Source organism: Protopterus annectens, chromosome 3.part1 (assembly GCF_019279795.1).
Source record: "Protopterus annectens isolate FY-2018-M chromosome 3.part1, PAN1.0, whole genome shotgun sequence".
NCBI classification, from domain to species: Eukaryota; Metazoa; Chordata; order Ceratodontiformes; family Protopteridae; genus Protopterus; species Protopterus annectens.
The window spans coordinates 1,832,274,267-1,832,300,814 of record NC_056732.1 but is presented as its reverse complement, the minus strand read 5'-3'; the positions used below and the strand labels follow the sequence as shown (position 1 = coordinate 1,832,300,814).

The 26,548-nt window shown below is 40.0% G+C and overlaps 1 protein-coding gene across 1 annotated transcript in view; it reads left to right on the top strand.

Moving 5' to 3' along the window:
* The window catches only part of LOC122798722 (zinc finger protein 81-like), a 259,446-nt gene that overhangs the window by 185,026 nt on the left and 47,872 nt on the right, over positions 1-26,548 (top strand). Inside the window, exon 3 of the mRNA XM_044067819.1 lies at positions 14,577-14,690. Coding sequence (XP_043923754.1) covers positions 14,577-14,690 — 114 coding nt within the window. The remainder of the gene's footprint in view (positions 1-14,576; positions 14,691-26,548) is intronic.

The following is a 26,548-nucleotide window of genomic DNA, read 5'->3' as shown; positions in this document are numbered from 1 at the left end:
ATTTTTATTTTGTAAGTGCCTTGTATGTTGCCCACATGTTTTTACTTTACATATTTATTCTATGTTTGGATGGTGTAGCAACTTTATTCTCAGCGACAGATTTTTTGTTATTTTATTTAAATAGAAGATATTGGAGGGATAGAGGTGTGTCACAGAGATACCACTTCTACAACATAAATAGAACACGTTGGAGGGATAGACGTGTGTCGCACAGATTACAACATAACTAGAACACGGAGGTATAGACATGTGTCACAAAGATACCACTTCTACAACATAAATAGAAGATGTTGGAGGGATATATGTGTATCACAGAAATACGACTTCTACAATATAAATAGAACACTTTGGAGGGATAGATGTGTGTCACAGAGATACCACTTCTACAACATAACTAGAACACAGAGGGATAGACGTGTGTCACACAGATGCCACTTCTACAACATAAATAGAACACGTTAGAGGGATAGACATGTGGCACAGAGATGCCACTTCATCTTCCTCTCCACATAAAGCAAAGTACTTCTTTTGCATTTGTCATATGTAGTCTGGATGAATGGATGGGTAACCCCAAATTCACCCTATCTTTAGTACCCTTTTCCTCATGGATAGGAGGAACATTTAAATGTTCTGCTCATCTGTGGGTTATTTGCACTTAAAATAAGGGCTGTAACACCTCGTGGAAATGCATGGCTAGGGTCAATAGCCTAGTAAATACCTTTGAACCTGTATCTCACTGGTAATTTGCGTAATGGGATAGTCCCATAGATTTTTTGTTTTGATTATGGTCTTTTGTCTACATTTTCTGCCTGGCTTTTTCTGAGCACATGCCAGCTTTGGCTATGGCAGGGGGGTTGCTTACAGGAAGTTTGAATGGTCATAGTCAACTTCATCTCAAACTGAAGTTGTATTTACAACAGCTGTCACATTCATTAGTTTCACCTGTGCTTTATCCTTGGAGAAACGTAGCCTTTCAGTAATTTTATGACCTCACTTGGCACGACCTTGCAGGAAAACATATGAGCAGTGCAAAGTTAAAATGTTAGTAAACAGAGTTTTCAGCTCATTTCATTCCATGTTTTATTTTGTGCAGATTTCTGAATGCTATGATGTTATGCATGACTGCCGCTTGCTCTGTAGATGTGACAATGAAGTCCAAAACCTACTGTCACAATGGGGGTTGTACAGTACGGCAACCTGTGGTAGTTTTACATACTAATTTGGGGATTGCCTTACTACAGAGTAAGGGGAATACATCAAGTGACTGCTAAGATTTAGTATGGATTCACTAAACTGTACTCTTGACTATACTGCTTGCAGTTACTCTGTGCAGAATGTTGTTGTGTCTTATTTCCCGGTTAGGGGTCACCACAGCGGAACTCCAGTCTGCTAATGATTGGCAGTAGATTTTTACGTGATGAGTTGCCAGCTCTGACGCACAACCTTCAACGAAGGTACGCCCATTCACGCATGTCTCCACACAGAAGACGCTGTAGCTGAGAATCGAACAGGACGACGTCTTACTGTGAGGCGACAACGCTACCACAACACCACCACCGCAGTCTCTTGTGCAAAATAAATAAAGGAAATGAAGAGCTGCACGATTAAGATACGTTCTCTGAAGAATTCATAAAAAGTAAACACGGAGTCTTGCCTAACCACGCCCACAACAAACACGCACAAAAATTTAAAAACCTTATTGTTTCCCAGTGATTGGGGACTGAAAGCTTTACAGGAACTGAATATTGTCAACTGTGTTCACCAGAAGGAATGAAAACAGGGCTGCATGCAGTAAACCGAAGCCAGGAGAAGGTTTGATGATGTGGTAAGTGGGAGGTGACAACTGGGAAGTATCGGGACTAGTTTCTTTAGGTCAGAAGTTAGACTCTGGGATTGTCCCTTTAATTTACCTGTCTGATTAGAAGTGAACAGCTTGCCAGCATAGAGTTAAATAATATCCTCTCCTCAAATAAATGACAATGCATGCATAAATAAATGACAGCCACGGGATTTTAAGTGAGTGAGTAAAACTTTACTTGAACAGTAAAGAAGACATGACAGTGTTAATAGACAAATATTCAGAGGTAAATAATTTACAAGGAAAGGAAGATGAGTTATACAACATGGAACGTAAAAATAATAATCTGTCTTTTCTATAGAAATGAAGCTTGTAAATGCTCCACCACTCATGGCCGAGCTATATATCCCCCCAAAAATGAGTATGACATCACGAAACCTGGGAAGCATGAGTGTGCTTTAAAAGACCACCCGGGGTCAATAGGCTAGCAGTACCCCATGATCCTATAATCTGCAGCTCGAGAAACCTTGATGACTTTACTTGAAGAAATTTTGGACCCTTACTCATCCGAGTTCCTAAAATATACAAGGCAGAATTCAAACAGCAGCTTGCATTCTTGTACCAAGATCTCCCAAGCAAGGCTGGCTGACTTTGCTTTCAGCTCTAAATATGTACACCTCAGCACATCATTTCTGTTTTAACAAAAAAATGTGTTTGTGTGGGGGTGTTGCTAATATCCGAGTCCATCACTTCTTTTTCCTACACAGTAACAAGAGTTTTTTTTCCACACACAGTCTCTATATATAATGCAAATATTTATTATTTCAATACAAGTAACTGCTTCCTATGAAGAATCTTGTAACTGCATTTTTTGATATTTTTTTCTTTTTGATGGACAACTGTTTTGTAAATTAATCATATACAAAGAATTAGATATTCCTGAAAAAAATGCAGAAGTTACAGTTTACATTTCAGTTACACATTTCTTAAATTTCTTGTCTGCTTTTCATGTCCCTGTTTTCTTCTTTTTTTTTTTTTTGTTTTTTTTTTTCATTGACAGAGGAATGTTGCAGGTTTACAAGAACCACACATTACAGACTAAACAGAGCTCATGTGTAACTTACAAAGGAGACCGCAGTCTAAATATGAAAAGTAAATTATGTTTTTAAATCAAATCACAGAGGGCATGTAGTGGGAAGGTACACATCACAGAAAGGGGTGCAGTCATAGTAAACAACACAGCAATGGTAGGTACACCTTACAGCGGGGGATAAAGTTGTAAGGGACTGCTTACAGAGAGGGTATGCAGAGGGGGGCTGCACCTCACAGAGAAGGATGCAGAGGGATGGTACACACTTCACACAGAGGGAGGCAGTGAGAAGGTAACACCTCAAAGAGGGGGGTGCACTGGGAGGGTACACACCTTACACAATGGGAGGGGAACAAAGGTACACACCTCACGTGGGGGAGGGGAGGCAGTGGGTGGGTATACAACTGACATGGGGGAGAGGCAGTGGGAGGGTACACACTTGACATGGAGGTGAGGCAGTGGGAGGGTACACACCCCATAGAGGGGGGAGGCAGTGGGAAGGTACACACCTCACAGAGGAATGCAGAGAGAGGATACACCACACTGAGGGGATGCAGAGAGAGTCTACACTACACAGAGGGGACAATGGTGGAATGGTCCATCTCACATATGAGATACAGTGAGAGGGTCCATCTCACAAAAGGGATGCAGTGGTAGACTACACCCCACAGAGGGAGCAGCAGGGGAGGCTACACCTCATAGAGGGGATGCAGTGGGGATGTCTCAACTGCAAATGCTTTCAGAAACTTATTTACAGCTCTGTTCAAATCAATGGAATTAGAATTGCTGTATTTGTAATTCTGGGGCTTGCATTGTGGTAGTATACCTTTTAATCTACTATTTATTATATCTTTGTGATTCAAGAATGGTTAGTACCCAGCAAATTCAGTATTAAATGAAAACTCAAAGGTCCATCACTTACAATTTTTGCACTATACAATTGTAATTATCTTTCATATCTATAGTCCAGGAATAGTCACCCACGAGTAGCAGATTAAGTTATGCTGCAGGCTTAAGTCTTGTAAACTCAGTTTATGTTGGTTATCTGTAACTGGCATTTGAGGTAAAAAACTACTGGATGCCAGTTCTACAGGTAACTGAAGTTATCCCACCCAGGAAGGCCAATATCAATGAAACCTAGAGACTTGAAATTGTGTCTTTGGAGAGTTGAGCAGTGTCAGAGGGAGTTTATTATAGGACAGTAGGACATATATGGCAAGTCTGACCACAGGTTTTGTATACCTCTCAAATCACTCCACCCCACCCTTAAGGTCTATGTCTTTTGTATGAAGTGTAATACCAGTAAGTCATGGGTGAAATCTAAGGACACCTATTCAGTGGTCTAAGCTATGTTTGAAGGATGGCAGAGTTCTAGGCTGTCAGTAGCACAGTATATCCTTACTTTGTTGGAGACTGCTTGTGTCCAAGTGTTAGTGCACTCATATCCCAAAACATCTGTCCATCTCTTCAAAAACACTGTAGAATCTTATCATATTTTACTATAATATCTCCATGTTCATGTTTGCCAGGTAGATATCCATTGTTTTTTTTTTGTGTGTGTATATAAAATATGCTTTTATCCAGGAATTCTCAAGAGAAGATACATGTATTGTTATATTTTGAGAGACTAATTCATTTTTGAAAAGTGATTAACAGAGGCTATAATGTCTCAATAAGAAAGAGGTACACATGAGACCACTGTGCCTTTTCTGAGACATTTCATACTGAGTAGCTAAGACCAAAATAACATGGTACATGGTGTGTAGTAAGTGCATGGATACATGTTTATTGTGTACATACTAAGGGATGCAGTGTTCAGTCCATCATATTGTTTTCTCCGTTTTTAACAAAACGTATATTTTTAAGTTTCTGAGTGTATCTATACTTGTACAGTAAATGAGGTAGCAGGATTTAATAATTAAATTGTTCCTGTAATGAATAATTCATATCATTAGGAGGTTTGTAGATTCTCTGTGAGCTTTCACCTCTGTTAAGACATCATTTTCACACCACAAATTTACAATTTGTACCCTACTATGAAGTCCCCGGGCACTCTGTGGACATTTCAGAACTAAGTGTTCCATCTCTGGAGTTCTGTTTCCCCTCTACAGTCCAATATGTAGGTCTCGCCCACAAACAGCAATTTGCCTAATGCTGTTGACCTGGTCTTGTAAGCTCACTTTATGCTGACCACCTGTAATGGGCATTTGCTTTTTAGGTAAAAAGTGGAACTTTAAAGTTACATCCGCTACCTCAGAATCATTAAGATGTGGTAAGAGAACGCCTAGATTTCCACTGTCTTTTGTACAAATGTTTGGTATGTCTTTCTTGCATTTTATAAGGCACTGATCCAGACTTTTCAAAAGTAATGCCTGGAATCCACTTTGGCCATCCTGCAGTAGCATCCTTGAGATGCAACAAATCCTATTTAAATTACTTGCTGCTAGTGCAGTTGTGGTATTTTGGGAGATTTTTTTTTTCTGATAGTGTCAGAGTAAATTTCATCAGATCCATTCTTCTTACGTATCAGTGCAAGAAAAAATCCCACAAACATTTGTCACACAGTGTAGTATGTTGTTGTTTTGTTGTATGGGAACAAAAAAATTTAAATTTTGCAATTTTTGTACATTATCCCATACTGAAATTTCTTCATAACACTTTTGAAAGTTTATATGAATCTTTCAACGAAGCCATTCATGGATGTATGTTTTTTGCAGTAATAAATTGAATATTCTATTTTGCTTAACAACACAACATAGTTGTGTTATAAATAATTTAATATTCTTCTTTACTTAATGAAATTTCTGGATTTTTCTGGTGTGAATTATTTGCTGTCATTAGCCATCTGCTTAGGTAAGACGTAAACCACACATAGTCTTCCTAAATGGTTAATGGTAGCCTGAGACGTACTTTGTTATACAGAATACTTGTGTCTATTTAGAAAATGTACTGGATATTATCATCAGCATGTTATTCATTAATATTTACACGCAGTCAATTTACAACCTTTTCCAACATCTACCTGGAAATCCCAAAGGGATGTTTATGTGTTTCTGTTCCATTTCACTTGACTGTCTATTAGCAATCTTACCTAACATGTTAGGGACCTTAATGCACGTTTATTGCTAATAATGTTGTCCTGCATTCAATGCCTTGTTATTCTAAGTCAGAGCATATACTTACCAGAGACTTTGCAAAAATCACTGCAGGGTTTGCTATAAAGTACCTTAGGGTCAGCTGTCCTAAAAACAAGTCTATAATCTTTGGTGTAAAATTTACTGCAGCTTCTTTGATCTGGGATGTTTCTCCTTCCAGTGGTATGTGCCTTGAAATTTTTCAGGTCTTTGAATTTATAGATATTGTGGATGGTGGATGGATGCCTTAATCCAATTCTTTACTTCAGCTAGGTCCTACTTGGATTATTACTCAGCAAAGCTTTGCTGTCTTATTTATTCTACTGAAGTATGAACAGGTTCTTGAGCACTAAGGCCAAAGAAGCCACTGGGCATTGGGTCTTTCTGATGTAGGTGTTTCTTAAGATTTTGTTCTTTTGTTGTTCTTCACTTTCTGAAAACCATCAGCTCTCTGCAGTCTATTGACCAATTTGTTCTTTTCAGCGTAAGAGCTGCTGTTGGCCCACTAATTCCCTGAGAGGTGAATCCATTTGCAGTGCTATCATTCTGGCAGCCATCATGGCTTTTTCTGCTTATGGCCTCATACCCACCCTCCAGTGACTGATCTAAGCACCTGATATGCATGCTTCAGCACACATTATGATGCAGAGGGCTACATCACCAGCTTGGTTGGACCAAACTCAAATCCCTATTTGGTCCTGTTCATTGGCTGCATGTTGGAGATGGCTGATGGGAGCCACCAGTCATTACCTACACAAGAGGTGAGTTGCCATTGGCCATTCACTTCCAACCTTTCCCACCCAACTCTTCCAGTATGCAAGTCACGTGATGAAGACAGATAATCTTGGCAATAGTCAAGGTCTCACCCCTTTATGCCACAGAACCAGGTATTTATGTTTGTTTTGATCATCTGCACAGGATCTTTAGAGGCTCAAATTATAAAGTTTGTTTTCTTATCTCAGAAATTCTTTTTTCTGGAAAGGTGGCTGCCTGGCTGCCCATTGTGATATAAGAAGACAGTGTCCTGTGATGAATGTTTATACAGAATGGTTACTCGTGACACATGCCTACCACTTCGGCAGTGGATTCATCTTAGGGGATACTACCTGTCTCTTCTTTCTGTAGTTATGCATGATTCTGTTGTTCTCGAAACACAAACTAACATAAGTTACATCATTTTCGCCAGTCCGGCATATTTGTCTGGAATATGCTTTCTACAAGAGCTAATTTTTTCATTATCAAATTTTATGCATACTTTTCTGTGAATATATAAATTGTTAGACCTACAGCTTGTTAAGGAACTCCTGCACCTCTCTGAAATAGTTGTGTATTTGATGGATAATTGCAGATTTCAGAATCACCGATTGTAAAGTGTTAAGTCATAAGAGAAACGCCATTGTCTCAGTGCTACTGTAGTGCCATCCCATTTTAGTTTTGCATGCACTTGTTTAATATAATCTGGTTAATATGCTGTCCTGTTATGATCGTGAGATTTTATACTCCCACGTTTTGTATTGTAACTCATTACTGCCCTAAATGTAATTTAATCTCTCTCTGCCACTGGCACGGGTTATGACTGAAAGTGTTGTTTGAATCACTGCATTCAGCTGGTTAGTAAGTAAAATGAGTGATGAATACCGGAGTAGCTAAATGTTTCTGAATTTCAGTGCGAAAAAAAACAGGTGGTACAGAAATTACATATATACTGGAAGAAGACCTTATCTAAACAGTGCTATTTTGATTTGTGATTATAAAAAGAGGTGCAGTTGTGAGCGATTAATGAAGCACAACTTGTACAGTCAGAACAACAACTTTACTGTACTTCATGTAACATTTAGTTGTATACTGATTGTGTGACTTTTCTGTCAGAAGTTGATTTAAGTTCTCTTTGAATTCTGTGGTAACTTGTTCTGATTATTACTTTCTTTATTCATTTGCAGCTGAATTTGAATTCCTTAGTTGAGTATGACATTTAGTGATTTGTTAAAGCCCAAATATCTTGTACAGTTGCACCTAATAACACTGGTGAGCTGTGTTCCTAGTGTCAAAAGTTGCGCGATTTGCTTACAGTTATTAGAAGGAAATCTAGACTTACTGATGACAATTGCACCTGTGTAATTGGCATGGAGTGGAGAACTCTTGTTACGTATATTGATGACTGGACTGGTGAGGTAAATAATGTTAGGCAAAGAGCAAATAGAACACATTTAGGAAAGGATGTGTCTATTGTCTATAAAGATCACTCAACCCCTGTGAAACAAGATAATGCGACTGACAACCTTGGAATTCTGGATATAAGTGTTCAGCAGTCTGAGGATTCAGAGCGTATAAACATAAACAAAAAAGAAAGGAAGTTAACAGCAAATAATAAAGAAAAAAGAAACTGATAAATGTCTGTAAAACAAAGAGAATACATAATAAAAAGGACACTGCTTTATGTAACATACAGATTACAGCAAATTATATATATTTTTCTGTCAGCTTACAGAAACGGGCATCATGTTTTCAAAAGAAAAAGTAGAAAAAAAGAGGCAAGGAGCAGGTGAAAAAGAAGAAATCAAAACTGAACATGGAAGGATTGAAGAATTTTACTGTAAGGAAAGAGAAGAGAAAGACAGCCGCTGACAACATGGCTCAAGCTATGGATGTACAAGCCAGCTAGATGGGAATTGTATGCTTGTAAATGTAATAGGCAGTGAAAACAGTGCGATTAATAAGACTATTGGTGATGAAGATCGTTCTTTTGTAACAATTGCTTGAGCAGATATTACTGAATTAGAAGCTGAAGATTCTTCAGATATCGGAAAAGATTGGAGGCTCATTTATTAGAGGAATTGATACTTCCACTTGCAGAGAAGATAATGAATATCGAATGGTGCTATGCTTTGCAGGAGCAAACAAGAGAGGATGCGAGGCAGGCCTTGGAATGGCTTCATGTAAGGAAGTATGGATCTGTTTTTATTCATGCTGATACAAATGATCCCTCCACAAGACTCTCTGACTGTTAGTAGGGAACTTACAGCCCTCTTACCACAGTTTGTAGTGATGTTAGGACATAGTTTTTACAAATCACATATAGAAAGGGCATATTTTTCACAAATCACATACAAAAAGGAAAGTCACATCACCATGAATGAAAGGATTTTTGGGGTAAATACCTACATGAAAAAAATGTCCCATTGTAAAAAATGGAAATATGTAGAGCATCCAAACCTAATTGTAGCACGTGTTCAGACAGGATGGCGTGTGTTTGTCAAGGTCAGGGAGGAGAATTTTTGCAGCAGATATTTTTGTCAGGTCAAAAATATAATAAAATCAAAAGCAGTCCCACCAAAGCCCTGGATAAACATTCTTGCTCGTAAAAAGATAAAACTATAAACATAAAATGCAGAGAGCAGGAACGAAGCAAGAATGTTGATCTGATGAAGCTCTGTTGAGTGAAAGCGCTTAACCTGACTGTTTTTTTAGTTGGCAATAAATTCTGTTTTTGAAGAAAGAAGACCTTGCTTCATTCCTGCTCTCTGCATTTTATGTTTATAGTTTCAAAAATATAATAATTTACAGATAGCAACATTTGATGCATCTCCAGTGGTTGTTAATGCTAGGAGCATTAGTAAAGTTTGTTTATTATAAAATTTGCTATGTTCTCACAAGATTGATGCGATTGCTTGTGAAACATGGTTAAAGAACATTGAATGGAAACCAGTTCTATCAGGGTATAAATGTTTTTACTGTAACAGACATTCTGTCAAAAACTCAGATGGAGGTGTTATGATTGGGATTAAAGACTGAGATCTGTGATAATTACATGTTCAGTGATAACACCAATACTATAGACTGTGTAACTGTGACAATAAAGACAACCCTGGAACTTGTAACAGTTGTTGGAGAGAATAGACCATCTAAGTCAAGTGCTGATGAGTTACATGAATTCATACATTTACACAGGAGGGAAGAATATTAGCTGGGGACTGAAATTTACCAGAACAGACTGAAATAATATTGATTCAACAACATTAGTAAGGAAATTATTCACAACATATGTTCAGGGACAGCAACTGCTTCAGATTGTTAAAAAAAAAAAAAAAAAAAAAACTACCACTGAACGGAACATGCTAGACATTGTTTATGTTCCTAAAGAAATTACTATTACTTCATGTTGAGTTTTACAACTGTGGATGTACAGTGATCATGGGGATATAAAAGTTAATTTGTTCATAGGCAAGTACTAAGCTATTGGCCCTAGGGTCTATATAAGCCTAGCCAAACGGTACCCTGGCTTTTGCCACCCAAAAAATAATTTTCCTGTGCCCCTGTCAAGCAGAGCCACAGAAGTGATCCCCGGGGTGAATTTCCTATCTCCCATCCAATCATCAAGATTTTTCTTGAAGAGTGCTAATGAGGAGCTTTGTTTGATATAGGTAGGTAGTTTGTTCTAGAGTATGGGAAGTCTCTGAGACAAGAATCTATCCCTCCAGCATGTTCTGTTTATTGTGGTGACAAGGTTTAGGTCCCTAGAGCGTGTAGCTCGGAGGGATTGGGATTTCTTTACGTGGAGCATGTCCAACAGCTCTGGGTTTGGCATAGCTTTGTATGTAAGGCAGAGATTGTCTCCGAGTAGGCGATATGCGACAGAGTAAAGCTGGAGTTTTTTGAGACGGTCTGCGTAGGGCATCTCTTTGAGGCTGGTAATCCTCTTTGTGAGGTATTTCTGTGGCTTTTCCAGTTGTTGTAGATGTCTTGTGAGGTACATACCAAAAGGGGCATTGTACTCTATAATGGGTCTAATGAGTGATGAGTAGAGGGGAACAATGACCTCTTTTTTCCTGGATGAGAAACCGTTTGTGATGAGGTGTGCCACGTAGAAGGTTTTCCTGACTACTGTGGCGATGTGATTATCAAGGGAGAGACTACTGTCCACCTGTGTCCCAAGGTCTCTTATCACATTTTCGGTGTTAAGTAGACTACCGCCTATGTGGTAGTCCATGGATACAGAGTTTTTACCAAAAGGGATGACAATGCACTTTTTGGCATTGAGCTTGAGACCATGGGTTTGACACCAGGCATCTGTCTCAGTGAGGGCCTTTTGTAGGATGTCCACATCGTTAGGAGATTTGATTATGACTCCTAGTTTGCAGTCATCTGCAAACTTTGTTAGCCAAAGACCTTCTGTGTTAGCCTGTATTTCAGAGAAGTAGATACCAAACAGGAGAGGACCTAGGACTGAACCCTGTGGTACTCCACCTGTCACTGGTCTGAAGTTGGATTTAGAGTCTGCTACTTTCACAGTGTGGTTTCGGTCAGTGAGCCAGTTGGCAACCCATCTTGTGACATAGGGATTTATACCTAGTTTAGTGAGTTTGTCTGTAATTCCAGAGTGGGGGATGGTGTCAAAAGCCTTGGCGAGATCTAGATAGGCTGTGTGAACCACTTTACTCTCATCTACAGCTTTGGTGACCGCTTCAAAGAAGTCTATCAGATTTAGGAGACATGATCTGCCTTTTACAAACCCGAACTGGATAGGGTCCAGAGTTTGGAGATTACCAATGTCATTGTTTATAAGTTCCATGATGATACACCCCATAGCCTTGCAGACCGGGCTCATCAGGCTAATGGGGCAGTAGTTCCCGGGGTCTGTGGTGGTTCCCCCTACATTCAGTGGGCACAAAGCCTGAGGTGAGGCTATGATTGAATATGGTACTTGGGTGGGGTGCCAATTCGTTCTGTAGTTCATGTAGAACGCAGCCTGGGATGTTGTCAGGTCCCATGGATGCTGTGTTCTTGGCTTTGGAGAGTGTGTTTTTTACCTGTGCAGCCGTGATTACAGGTACTTTGCATTCTTCCGGTATAGAGATGGGCCCGTTAGGGGATGAGAGAGGGGTAAAGTTAGCAGTGAACCTATCTGCCAGGATGTTGGCAATATCAGTTGGTTCTGTATATCTAGTGCAATTGTGCTGTAACTCAGGGCAGATCTGAGTGTTGCCATTGAGATTCTTGACATAGCTATAGAATGCTTTGTGGTTGTCTTTAGAATCAGTGGTGAGTTTTTTTTTTTCGTAACTAGCTTTGGAGGATTTTATGAGGGATCTCAGCTTCTTACTGAGGCTGACCACGGAGTTCCTCCAATCATGGGATTTTACTCTTTTTTGCCAAACTGAAATCTAAATCAGTGTACAGAAGGTTAATTGCAGATTATATGGAAGCAAAATAGTCACTATGTAAAACTAATTGGAGTGATGCATTCTCTGGAAAAAAATGCAGAAAGAATATGGAAAGTTTTGAAAGAGAAATCGTTTTGAGTGCAAAATATCAAAAAATGTTTAATATCCGGATCTAGGCGCAGAACGTCAAGCAGATATATTCCCATAAGAACAAGATACTTGATTAAGGTAAGAGACAAAAAATGTAAGAGATGGAAAAATAGTTCAAACTACAACTTTGAAAACTGAAATAAACAAGCTGGGCAAACAAATTAAGCATAGTGGGAGACAAGATCAAGAGAAATATGAAGAAAATTTGTATAAAGATATTGAGCGTAATAGGAAACCATTTCACAGATACATCAGATGTGAAAAGAGTAAAGACCTACAAACTGATAAACTGTTTGTGGATTCTAAAATTTATTCTCAGCACATCTGATTGTCAGTATAGTTAGAAAATCTTATACAAAGTTTGGCTTCACTAAGGGGGTGATAATTTGTCTAAGTGACACCCAGGTAACCTCAGATACTGAAGTCAAAGTAGATTATATTGAAAAAAATATGCAAACTGTAGCCAACCAAAGCACAGGGATGCAATGGAATTAGTAATAATGGCCTCAGAACACTTTAGCAAGAACTTATAGTACCATTATATCTATTATTTACTAGGCCATATAAATATTGGGAGATTCCTCAAGATTGGAGAAATGCACTTGTTAAACCCATCTTTAAGGAAAGGACATCAGGGCAAACCCAGAGTCCTAACAGACCATTAAGCCTACTTTCTTGTTGTGGAAAAATAATGGAGAAGGTAATATTGGATAAGTTACTGTCAGAACTGGATAGGTTGGGACTTGAAACCATAGATTAGCATGTGTATGTTGAAAATAAATCTATTGCCACCTGTAACGTGATGTTCTATAACAATATTATAGCTATGAATGAAAAATTGTGCTGTGATATAATTTATATAGATAGATTCAGCATTTGACAGGGTAATACAAAAACACTGATCAACAAATTTGTACAACTAGGTATTGATGTACTTTTGATAAAATGGATAGCTGCATGGTTTACAAATATGTCATGGGAAGTATCATACAGTTACTGGACAGGTGAAATTCTAGGTTACAGTCAGGGTGTCCCACTGGTCTCTGTCTTAGGCCTATACTTGCTTAGATTTTGTCTTTCTGATGTTTGTATGCAGATGACTTGAAACATGGTAAACTGATTTCATGTGTTAACAAATAGGGCACTTCTGCAAAATAACTTTACTAAAGTGACCATTTGGGCAATAATATGCTGATAAATACATCAAAAGCTAAGCATACGCGATTGGAAGACGTAAACTGAAAGGTGAATATTTAATACAGCACACACTGATTGAAACTGTAGACTCATTTAAGGACCTGGGTATATGGGTAGCTTCAGCTATGAGTTTTTCTAATTATATCAACCATTTGGTTAATGGCAGTTATACAACTATAGGTTGTATAAAAAAATTTATAAAGTCTAGGAAATTAAAAATAATGAAGTCATTGTTTGTTAGTTACATTAGACCCAAATCTGAGTATGGAAGGAAAAACAAAATGGAAACCTTATAAGAAAACAATCATGAGTAAACTGGAAAGAGTATAGCAGAACTACGGTATACCAAGGGCATCCATATAAAAACTAAAATATCTGAACTTGTATGGTGTCTTGTATAGATATTTAAGAGGAGACCTTATTCAGCTATGTAGCATATTTATAGACCATTACCTCTGGGAATGATTGGGGCTATCAAAAATTGTAGAGAATAATTAGACAACCTATGCTGAAGATTGTATAGGAATGAGAAGTGTACCAATTTGTTCTGAGAGAGTAACTGATGTAACTGATACATGGAATAGACTACCAAACTAAATTAAAGCAAGCACTAGTTTAGATATTTTTAAGAACAGTCTGGACACTTATGGGAACAACTTGTTCTGGTATATTGGCAGGTTAAACGTATTTTTATGTATGTAAAAATATGAAATTAAGAGATTGTGTGGCAGTAGTGTTTTCAGAAGAAAGTAGAGGAGTAACGCACAATAAAAATATGGAAAGTAATCGTTTGTGCCCAAAGCTGGTCAGTCATTATCCATGGTGCTTGATAACTTCTAGATCATTTTTTGTGTATTTGGATCATTTTTAATCAGTTGTGTTTGAATAAACTCTGATATAATTTATATAGATTTAACTTCAGCATTTGATGGGGTTATACACAAAAGACTGATCAATAAATTAGAACAATTGGGTATTGATATACTGTCGATTACATGGAAGAATGCAAGTTAACTGTATGATTCCTTCCCATTTTTTATTTACAGGATGTCACATCCCAGTGGAGCACCTTTGGATGTTTGTCAGGAAAGGTGAGAAAACTCTAGCTGATGACACTGAAGGAAGATTGGTGAAGAAAAAACAATGTTGCAACATTGTTAGTAAGTACACGACAAACTGTTCCATTTTTCTCACTTACCCCTGAGTTAGTTAATAAATCAGTGTGAGTTTTTGAATGGAGTGTGTCCACTAGGGAAAGGATGCATCAGCCCTCTGAATGCCTGATAGCACTATGGCTCTGTGGCATACAGGGATGTAGCACTGACCTGTGGCTCTGTGGCATACAGGGATGTAGCATTGACCGTGACCCAGAACTTCCAAGATTGGTTAGTAGCTCGGGCACTGGAGAGGCCAGGAAGGGTGGGATAAAAATAATTGGCCCTCATTCCTTGCTTTGTGTACTACTGTATGTTTTTAGGACTGCAGGGAGGGTGGGGTTTCTGTCTGTGATCTAGTACCCCACCAGTGATGGAAGTATTGGTATGATAATCACATGGTCATTCTGTTTGACATACGGGGTCCCTGAGCTAATTGGCATTATGTACACTGAGACACATGATGTCCAGCAGTCTCACACAGGACCTAATGGAAATTCCTGGCATAGAAGAAAGCTTATGTCATGCTGCAGTGTTGTTCCATGTGATGGCCACAGTGGTGCCAGGCATGAGGGTTCACAGTGGATCAGTAAATTTGGTAGCAACTGAAGCAATGACAACCATTTTTTACTTGTACCAGCAAAACTCTACTTCATGCCGTCTTGTTTATGAATAGGTTCATATGTGTTTACTAGGTTAACAACCACAAGGGTCCTTTTAAGCCTAGCCATGTATCCTAAGTCTCTGGCAAGTTCTGATACCCTTGATAAGTGTAAGCATGGCCGTGGGAGATGAACCATTTACAGGTTACCTATGTCCATTAGAGAGAGAGGTGCCAAACCAGGGATGAATTTCCGGTTTCCCATCAATTGTCCAAGTTGCACTTGAATTGAGTTAAGGAGGAACTCTGCTTCACATGGCTGAGGAGCCTATTCCATAGATGGGGAAGTGTCTGGGATATATATCTATCTCTCTAGCAGGTCCTATTTATATCATAGCCAAGGTTTAAGTCTTTAGAACAGGTAATTTTGGTGCTGTTTGTTTTGTGGATATGCAGGACATCCATCAGAATGGGGTCTGACAATGCCCTGTATGCTAGGAATAGATCTCCCCTCAAAAGCCTGTAGGAGACAGAATACAGAGATAGGGCCTTGAGGTAGTCTGCATAGGACATATTACTTATGCCCTGTATTCTTTTATTTTGGAACCTCTGTGGACATTCCAGTTGTTGTTGGATATGCCTGGTTAGGTACATACCAAAGAGGGCATGATGGTTCTGATGAATACAGAATAGAGTGGAACAATGACTTCCTTTGACTTGCAGGCCATACCTTTGTTTACAAGTTGCACAACATATAATGATTTCTTCACCACTGTAGATATGTGAGGATCAAAGGCTGGATTACTATCTATGTTTGTCCCTAAGTCTCTAACTACTGGGTCAACTTTAAGGGGTGTGTTGTTAGTATGATAGTTACCAGGGATGGATGACTTCACAAAGGATACTATTATGCATTTCTTGGCATTTAGTATTAGTCCATGGCTCTGACACCAGTTGTTTGTCTGTGTCAATCCATCCTGTAGAATATTTGGGTCAGTGTGAGATTCACTGACACCTCCTAATTTGCAATCATCTGCAGATTTAGTCAGCCAGAGACCACTGACATTAACCTTGACTTTTGAGAAGTAAATGCCAAAAAGGAGCCGTCCAAGGACTGATCCCTGAGGGACTCCACTTGTGACTGGCCTCTTTATAGAGGTGGACTCCCCAATTCTAACATCCTGGGTCCTGTCTGTGAGCCAGTTGGCTATCTACCGGGTGACATACAGGTTTGTACCTAACCTCTTGAGTTTGTCAACAATGCCCGAGTGGGGTATTGTATCAAATGCATTGGCCAGGTCAACATAGGCAGCGTGAACGAGTTTGCCCTCATCCATTGCTTGGTGACCTTTTCAGAGAAGTCCACCAGGTTGAGTAGGCATGATCTGCCCTTAACAAAACCAAACTGGGTTGGGGCCATTGTCTGGAGGTTTACTATATGTCTTTTGAGCATCTCCATGATAATTCTTTCCATGGATTTACATACAAGACTAGTGAGACTTGTGGGTCTGTAGTTTCCAGGGTCTGTAGATGGCCCAGCTTTGTGCAGATGGATGATTGTTGCCTTTCTTTAGTCATGAGGCATGAAGCCTGTTTGGAGACTACAGTTAAACAGTAATTCCAGAGGGCCTGATAGGTCATGTTTCATGCTATTAAGAAGGCATCCTGGGATATTATCTGGGCCCATTGATGTAGTGTTCGTGGTCTTAGAAAGCATTAAGGACCTGTTCCGTAATGATAGCAGGGGGAGTTATATTTGATGATATTTCCTGAGGGAAGGTTGAGGGGGAGAGAGGAGTAAAGTTGAAGCTGAATTTACCAGCCAGGAGGTTTGCTGTATCTTCTGACTCAGTATAGGTGGCTCCGTTTACAGTGATCTCTGCACACACTTTGTATTGCCTTTGAGGTTGCAGATATAGCTAAAGAATGTTTTGTGAATGTGAATGAGGAAAGAGTTACTATCCTAAGAGAAGGGATGGGTGCAGCTTCACACCCCGAAGTGGTATTTAGTTAAGTGATGAAGGTTGTAGTTTGATGCAGCACATTGCCCCTTAGCAGCACTGTGGTGCTGGGTGTTGCTGCGGCATGCTTCCCCTTAGCAGCACTACAGTGCTGGGTGTTGCTGCGCCACATTGCCCCTTTGCAGCACTGCAGTGCTGGGTGTTTCTGCACCATATTGCGACTTAGCAGCAGTGCAGTGCTGTGTGTTGCTGCAGCACATTTCCCCTTATCAGCAGTGCGGTGCTGGGTGTTGCTGCAGCATGTTTCCCCTTATCAGCAGTGCGGTGCTGGGTGTTGCTGCAGCTCATTGCCCCTTAGCAGCACTGCAGTGCTGGGTGTTGCTGCAGCTCGTTGCCCCTTAGCAGCACTGCAGTGCTGGGTGTTGCTGCAGCTCGTTGCCCCTTAGTAGCACTGCAGTGCTGGGTGTTGCTGCAGCTCATTGCCCCTTAGCAGCACTGCAGTTAGAATAACAAGCAAATCACTACAGGTGGATCAGGACAGTTTATTAACTGCTACAACACTGAAAAAGAATGAGTTTGAGCACGTTTTTGTATGATTTCAGTGGGTACAGTTGTGAATTCTTACTTGTGTAACTGATGGCAAGCTCAAAATAAATGTATCTTTTTCCCTTGAATAGGAAAAGGTTACTACTTTGCTGTTTCCTATTCTGGTCACAGAACTAGCTTCAAAAGTACTGCTGAGGCATTTTAAGATTCAAGATTCAAAGAAACTTTATTGTCATTTAGGAACCACAAAACTACAGCCTAAATGAAATTACAAATGTCAGCTCATAAGAGAAATGCAGCGCAAATAACAGATACAGCGGTATCAAAGAATAACATAAGAAAGAAAACAACCCGTTTGACATGCAAGAGGCAATTCACTTTACATAAACACATTTAATACCCATTATCCAGTGATGAATAATAAATTGGGGAAAATAAAATGGGAAATAGGAAATTCACCCTGGGGATCACCTCTGTGGCTCTGCTCGACAGTGGCCAGGTTACCTTTTTGGCTGGGCTTGTATAGGCCCCAGGGCCGATAGACTAGTACCTACCTATGAACCTAATACCCACCACCAAACCCCTACACTGTTAAGATATAGAATAAATAGAAACTAGTGCAGGGTGCAAACACCAGTGATATGACATCATTATGTTCTTAGGTGATAAAAGACTATTGTTTCTACAGTTACATTTGATAGTCATTGACTACTACAGCCGAATAAGAATTTAATGATAATTTGTAACATAACAAAGTAATACAACAACTGATATAGAGCTTCATATAGTCAGATTTGCAGAAATTGTCCTGCATCTTAAACAGCACAGCGCTCCTATACAAGGCACAAATCGAGGAATATGATTGGGTCACTGATCCTAACCAATTTGTGTTCAAGGCATGGATGCCAAGAAATTCACCTTTCAAGTGAAACTCGAGAGGTGAATCTTGGCATCCATGTTGAGAACACATAATTAAAGAGTATGATTGGTGACATGATCATAATTCTTTGTAGTGCATTGAGCTTTATCTGGTCAGGACAATAATTCTTTGCAGTGCATTGAGCTTTATCTGCTCGTGATCATAATTCTTTGCAGTGCATTGAGCTTTATCTGGTCAGGACAATAATTCTTTGCAGTGCATTGAGCTTTATCTGCCTGTGATCATAATTCTTTGCTGTGCATTGAGCTTTATCTTCCTGTGATCATAATTCTTTGCAGTGCATTGAGTTTTATCTTCCTGTGATCATAATTCTTTGCAGTGCATTGAGCTTTATCTGCTCGTAATCATAATTCTTTGCAGTGCGTTGAGCTTTATCTTCCTGTGATCATAATTCTTTGCAGTGCATTGAGCTTTATCTTCCTGTGATCATAATTCTTTGCAGTGCATTGCGCTTCGTCTGCTCATGATCGTAATTCTTTGTAGTAAAAGGCAAACAGTGTATTTTCTGAGAGCTGCTGCTACTTCTCATAACTGGTTTACGTCCTCTTTTTAGAGGAATTAATTCCAATCAGTTAAACATCCATTTGTAGTGATAGTTATGCTTTGATAGAGAGAGGAAATTACGCACCATTTTATAATCTTGTCTCAGAGGAAGCCCTTTTAGCCAGACAATGTATTTTCCTGCAGCTTTTATTCTTTTCATAAATTTCCAGCCACCAGTGACATTTATACAAAGGATTGTGCACACATTATCCAGGAAAAATTTGTAAACTGGTGTCTAAATTTTAATTTAGATTTCAATACTATAACAACCAACATGTACTACATTGCTGGACAGGGTTACTCTTTTCTGTCAAAAAGAATAATTCCTGGCAACGTTTAAGTCCAGTGTGGATGACTGGATGGGTGAACAAATTTTCAATAGGGCTGTGTGGAGAGTGTACTTAATGGTGGGCATCGTTAGTCTCCCAACGTGTTGTGTGATGTGGATGAGCTTCTCAATGGTCTCCTTTGACCATAAGCTTAGTAATGACCTATTAACCTGTTGTCCATCTATACTACTTTTCTTCAAATAAAAATCACTATGGACAGAGATTGACCAGAATCCATTTGAGAGCCCAGCTCTAGCACAGAGAAAAAAAATCGGCCACTATTATCAACTCTTTAGTAATCTCTCAAAGGATATTAACTCTAAGTTACATGATTCAGTAGCCTGTAATCAGCAATCAGGCTGCAGGTCATTCTCTGTACTTTTTAGAATTTTATTAAGATTTATTTTGGAGCATGTTCAGAATAACAACACAATTTTGCAAATTGTATAACTAACTGCAACCCTTATCTAGTTCCTTTGGAAAAATGTACCTGTTCTATACTGGGAAATCAGGTCTTTTGAAAACTAATTATCCCAACTGCTCTGTTATAGTCATGAATTTCAAGGCCCATGTTTTTAAATCATAAAGTATGTCTTAAATGTTTAAATGCTGCATCTGCTTCATTCACATCTTATATTTTCAGTGCTGTACCTGGCGAAAAATAAACTTAAACATTTGGTTTGATAGTTTTTGTTTTCCCTTTCCCTTCATTTTCACTCATTACTCTGGTCTGTAGTCCATCCTTGTTTGGAACTTCTTTCCGCACTATTTACTTTTCTGGACTCCTGTCTAGCAGGGTGACTGATGTGATCCCCGGAGTGAATTTCCTTTCCCCCATCCAATCATCAAGGTTCCTTTTGAAGAGGGCCAAAGAGGCACTCTGCTTGACATGTATGGGCAGTCTATTCCAGAGTCTGGGGAGTCTCTGGGTCAGGAACCTATCCCTCCAGCATGTTTTGCTTATTGTGATGACAAGGTTTAGATCCCTGGAGCATGTGGCTCTGAGGGATTAAGATTTCATTAAGTGTAGCATGTCCAACAGCTCTGGGTTTGACATGGCCTTGTATGTTAAGCAGGGATCGCCTCGGAGTAGACGATATGTGATAGAGTATAGCTGAAGTTTTTTAAGGTGGTCAGCATAGGGCATCTGCTTTAGGCCTGTGATTCTTTTAGTGAGGTATTTCTGCGGCCTTTCCAGTTGTTGCAGATGTCTTGAGAGGTACATACCAAATGGGGCATTGTATTCTATAATGGGTCTAATGAGGGATGAGTACAGTGGGACAATGACCTCCTTTTTCTCTTGATGAAAAGCCCTTAGTGATGAGGTGTGCCACATAGAAGGATTTCCTAACTGTTGTGGCGATGTGGTTATTGAAGGTGAGACCACTGTTCACCTGTGTCCCTAAATCTCTTATCACACTTTCGGTGTTTAGTGTACTGCCACCTATGTGGTAATTCACGGGTACATATTTTTTCTCAAAGGGGATAACTATGCATTTCTTGGCATTGAGCTTGAGCCCATGGCTCTGGCACCAAGCATCTGTTTCTGTAAGGCCCTTTTGTAGAGTATCCACATCATTTGGGGATTCAGTTATGGCTCCCAGTTTGCAGTCATCTGTGAACTTTGTTAGCCAGAGTCCCTTAGTGTTGGCCTGTACTTCAGAGAAGTAGATGCTAAACAAGAGAGGTCCCAGGACTGAACCCTGAGGTACTCCACTTGTTACTTGTCTGGAGCTGGATTTGGAGTCAGCTACTTTTACAGTGTGGGTTCTGTCAGTAAGCCAGGTGGCAACCCATCGAGTGACGTAGGGATTAATGCCCAGCTTAGTAAGTTTATCTATGATTCCAGAGTGGGAGATGGTGTTAGAAAGCCTTGGCGAGGTCCATTTAGGCTGTGTGGACTGCCTTACCCTCGTCCGTGGCTCTGGAGACTGATTCGAAGAAGTCAATCAGGTTCAGGAGACAAGATCGGCCATTTACAAACCTAAACTGGGTGGGGTCCAGTGTTTTAAGGTTGCCAATGTCTTTGTTTATAAGTTCCATGATAATACGTTCCATGGCCTTGCAAATCAGGGTCGTCAGACTGATGGGGCAGTAGTTCCTGGGATCCAAGGTGGATCCCCCCTTGTGGAGTGGGACAGCTGTAGCTGTGCGCCACTCAGTGGGCACGAAGCCTGAGGTGAGGGTATGACTAAACATGACATTTAGGTGAGGTGCCATTTCATTTTGTAGTTCATGTATTACACAGCCTGGGATGTCATCTGGTCCCATGGATGCTGTATTCTTAGCTTTAGAGAGTGCGTTTTTTACCTGTGTGGCCGTTATTACCGGAATTTGGCAATCTTCCGGTATTGAGATGGGCCATGTAGGGGGTGAGAGGGCGGTGAAGTTGGCACTGACTCGATCTGCCAGGATATTGGTAATATCCTTGGGATCACTATATTTAATGCCATTCTGTTGTAGCTCAAAGCAGATCTGAGCATTGCCATTTAGATTCTTGACAGTTATAAAATGCTTTGTGGTTACCTTTGGAACCTTTGGCAATTTTATTTTCGTAACTAGCTTTGGAGGATTTTATGAGGGATCTCAGCTTCTTACTGAGGCTGGTAAGGGAGTTTTTTGCATCCTGGGATTTTCCTCTTTTTTGCAACAGTTTCTTCCTTTTGTTGTAAAGTTTGTTTATGGCAGGGGACCACCAGATTGGCTTGCTTTCTTTGGAGGAGAGCATCTTGGTTCTATTTGGGATGGCACAATTCATGCATGAGTGGATGTGCTTGTACAGTGCTTTGGTGTAGGACTCAGCAGTCGAACTTTCAGTTCCCATCTGCATGGGTATCATGAAGTTTGTAACTTATGACTTGAGTAGCATGAAGTTGGCTTTGGAGAAGTTTTTTATGGAGGTTTCCTTACTGGGGGGTGGGGGTGGAATGTGGATGTTAAGGGTGATTAGCTTATGGTCTGACCTGACCAACGAGGGGGTGACCATAGGTGTGGAGCATCAATTTCCCATGTTGGTAATGACCAGGTCTAGGATATTGGAGCCCCTGGTGGGACTTTGGAATAGTTGATCCAGGGCACTGGAATTTATAAATTCCAAGAACCGTTGGGCAAAAGTGTTGGTACACAAGTAGTTTTCCCAGTTAATGGCAGGGTAGTTGAAATCACCCAGTATTAAATGGGTGTTTGGTTGTATATTAATATTTTCCAGTATGTTTAGAAAGGTGTAGTGAGAATCTTGGGGCATGGTGGGAGATCTGTAGCAAGCTACAATTTGGATTGCAGTCTTACCTAGTGTTAGTTGCACCTGGAGAATTTCAGACGCATTGTGTTGGGCAACTAACCTGGTGGTGTGAATATACTTGGTGAATATAGACACTCCTCCACCTTTAGTGTTTCAATCCTAGTTTGGTGGCCGAAAAATGTGGTAAGAGTTGTAGCCTGGTATTGTAGGGGTGCTCTCTGGAGCCTTGATCCAGGTCTCAGTTACTGCACAGATATCGATGTTCTCCATTTTCAGTAGTGCCTCAAGAGAGTGCATTTTGAGGCGTAGCATTACCTTCAGATTTTGCATGCTTGTATCTGTTATGGTGGTAAAAAAAGGCACTATAGGGGTGGCAAGAGCCTTAGCCAGTAACTTGAATCCCAGGGTCGACAGGTGCAGACCATCTCTGGCAAAGCATCGTGGTCTGTCGATCATGTCGTCCCAGGCAGACAGATACTGGATCCCCTTTGAATGACACCAGAAGCTTAGCCAATTGTTGAAGTCAATCATTCTGTCTATATATTGTGGTATCATTCTGGGCGAAGGCAGGATGCTACTCAGGGCTAGGGACAAACCTGCTTGGGCCACATAATCCAAGAGCTCTTCCATGTCTCTTTTTATGTAGTCCAGGGAGGTATGTCTCACATCATTCACTCCAACATGGACAATGACAGAGTCATATTTGTACTTGTTGTGGAGTGACTTGAGTGCATGAGTTATGTGGTGGATCCTGGCACCCGACAGGCAGCTGACTGCAATTTTCTCCTTGTTCAGCCTGGTGAGTGGGACAGTGTGCCTGACAATAGAGTCACCTATGACTAAAGTGTTAGGTACGTTGTGTTGCTTTAGGGGCTGTTACTGGGTGGCACACTGGTGTTGTGAGCTGTGTGACACTTTGGCTGTGATTGGTGTTTATTTGCCTTTCAGCTTCGGAGGTCCTTGTTGCTTGGGCAGGTTACAGTTAAGGGCCTCTGCGTATGTGGAACTTTTTTCATTTTCTACCCTATTTCCCATGTGAGCATTGAGTTTGCCCAAAAGGCTTCAGTATCATACATGAACCAGTGCTAATAGCCAAAGTTTTAGCTTTGGTTTTCTCACTGGAATTTTACATTCCACAATTCTCTGAATTTACAAATACCTCTTGTTTCTCAATGAGAATCGATTGATCTTTGAGAGAAATGACCTCGTTTGTTATTAATGCACACAACCATTGGTTCTGTACTTCAGTCAGAACTTTAAATCTTCACTTTGTGTCAGAAAACATTGTAGTTGTGGGACTAACTGCTAGAACTTTCCCTTCAGACTGTGGTGCAGTAAATTCTTCCACTACCCTATGTCGCAACCGCACATTATACTTTTTGTTCCTTCTTCCTTAGCAGTATCCGACTGTCTTTGCCATCCTTTAATTCAAACACATTGTTGGCAAATCGGTTTCCTAAATTCTTCATTGCCTTTACACTTCAAGCAGTCTTTTGCTGCATGACCCTCTCACAGTTATTCCAGACAAATCTGGGTGCCTCCCTTCACACTCTTAGTTATTACATACAATTCTGTGTACCTACTTTCACCCTCTCACAGTTATTACAGACACCTCCTTTCACCCTCTCAGTTATTCTAGACCACTCTGTGTACCTCCTTTCACCCTCTCACAGTTATTACAGACAACTTTGTGTACCTCCTTTCACATCCTTCTAATACTTTGCATGACTTCCTGTCATGTGTGGCCTCATTTTCTCTTTCACCATGAATTTAAAGCTGCAGGTTTTACTCTTCTTACGTCATTGCTCTTTTAACATACATTCCACAAGAATGTGGTAATATTTCAGTTATTTGTCAATCAAGGGGAGAAACACATGAAATATTAAATCAGTCTCAGTCATACCAAAAGATTGACAGCATTGGAAAGTCTGGATAAGGACATTATTGGTATTTCATCCCTGGATAAGGACATTATTGGTATTTCAACCCTCTTAGTGTCATACATGTTACTGTTCAACAGGAACAGACCCTCTTTAATTCTTTTAATGATTTCAGCCTTGTTCCTTTAATATTTGCTTGTGTTCAATTAATACTTGCTTCAAGTTTATTTATTTATTATTTTTGTATTGCATTGGTGTACCGGGAAAGTCCACTGGGCCTGAAATGAGCCCATTTTCAGTGGAGGCCCAGGAAACTGAGCTTCTCATTTAATTACATACAAGGACATTTTACACATAAATGCAGAGTATATAAAATAGTAGTACATTAAAATAATAACCACATACAATAATTTGATGATAACATGGAATACATTTGATAACAGTGAAAAATTGTTTTACAATCATGGTTTGAATGTAGGACTAGAAAAAGTGTAAATATATAAGTGTTTTATTAGCAGTGTGAAGAAATGAACTGATATCAACTAAATAATGTTATTTATCCATGTGTTGTTAAACAAACTAACAAGAGTCATGTTAAACAATAGTTTGTTTTAAGTAGCTGTAACCTAGCATTATGTTATGAGGGTTGAGGTCTTGCTTCAAATTTTCTGAAAATATCCCATTAGTTCTTTTTTGGATTCCTAGAGCCTCGCATTTATGTTCTTTACATAATCTAAAGCTGTATCTTGTAATCATATTGTTAATATGAATATAAATCCTTATATTCTGTGATGGATATCTAACTAGTCTGATAGAACCCATGTGGTTAGAGTAGCAGGTGCCACTTCTGAAAGTTAAACGGGTACTGATGGTGTACCACAATGCTCAGATCTGAAGTAATTGACTTCATTTGATCATCAACCTGTGGGAATCGGATCCAGATCAGATCCAAGATGGCAGCTTCACCAACATCTGATCCAAGCTCCAAGCTCCTCCCCTTACCCATAATACCCCTCCATCTCCTTCCTTCCCTCATATCTCATTTGCCGCAGCTTTGCCAAGCAGTGTGGTTTCAGAGCTCCAGGTGTGTTAGGTGCTTTTTTCATATAGTTTTTGTGTGTGTGTGTGTGTGTGTGTGTGTGTGTGTGTGTGTGTGTGTGTGTGTGTGTGTGTGTGTGTGTGTTGCTGGTAGCGACAGGTAGGTTCCCTTTCCCTTGTTTAACCTCCCCTTCATTTTGCATTGTGTTTTCCTTTTTCAAAAAAAAAAGTAGAACAGTTTAGTGTAGTAGTTAGAGGAGGCCTTCCTACCCCCCTCCCCTATTGCTAGTCAATAGACGCGAGTGTGTGGTCAGGTAGGTTAGGGCTTGTGCCTTTTGCTTTTAATCTGGTTTAAAAAAAAATGGCAGATCAGCAATCAAAGCTAGTTTTCAGGAAATGCACAGAGTGTTGCCATAAGTTATTGCCGGCTGATGGCCACACTGTGTGTGATGTGTTTGGGGGCCTCCCATCTTTTGACTGAATGCATGATTTGTGTGGGGTTTAACCCCAGGGCCCTGAAGGATCACAGGGCAAAACTAATCCTTAAAGGACTTCTTCCTGCTATGGAGGCAGCTGCCTCTCCTTCTCTTTTTCAGCCTCAGTCTCTTCCCCTCCTACCAGACTGGGACTAAAAGTCATGTTCATAGGTCTGTGGATAGGGAGCATAGGAAAGAGATGGGTAAAGACAAAGTTAAAGAAAAAGAGAGAGACAAGGGGAGGAAGAGATCCCCGTATCGATCAGATCCGGTGGGTCCTCCTCCGAAGCAGCAGTTAGTTACTAGACC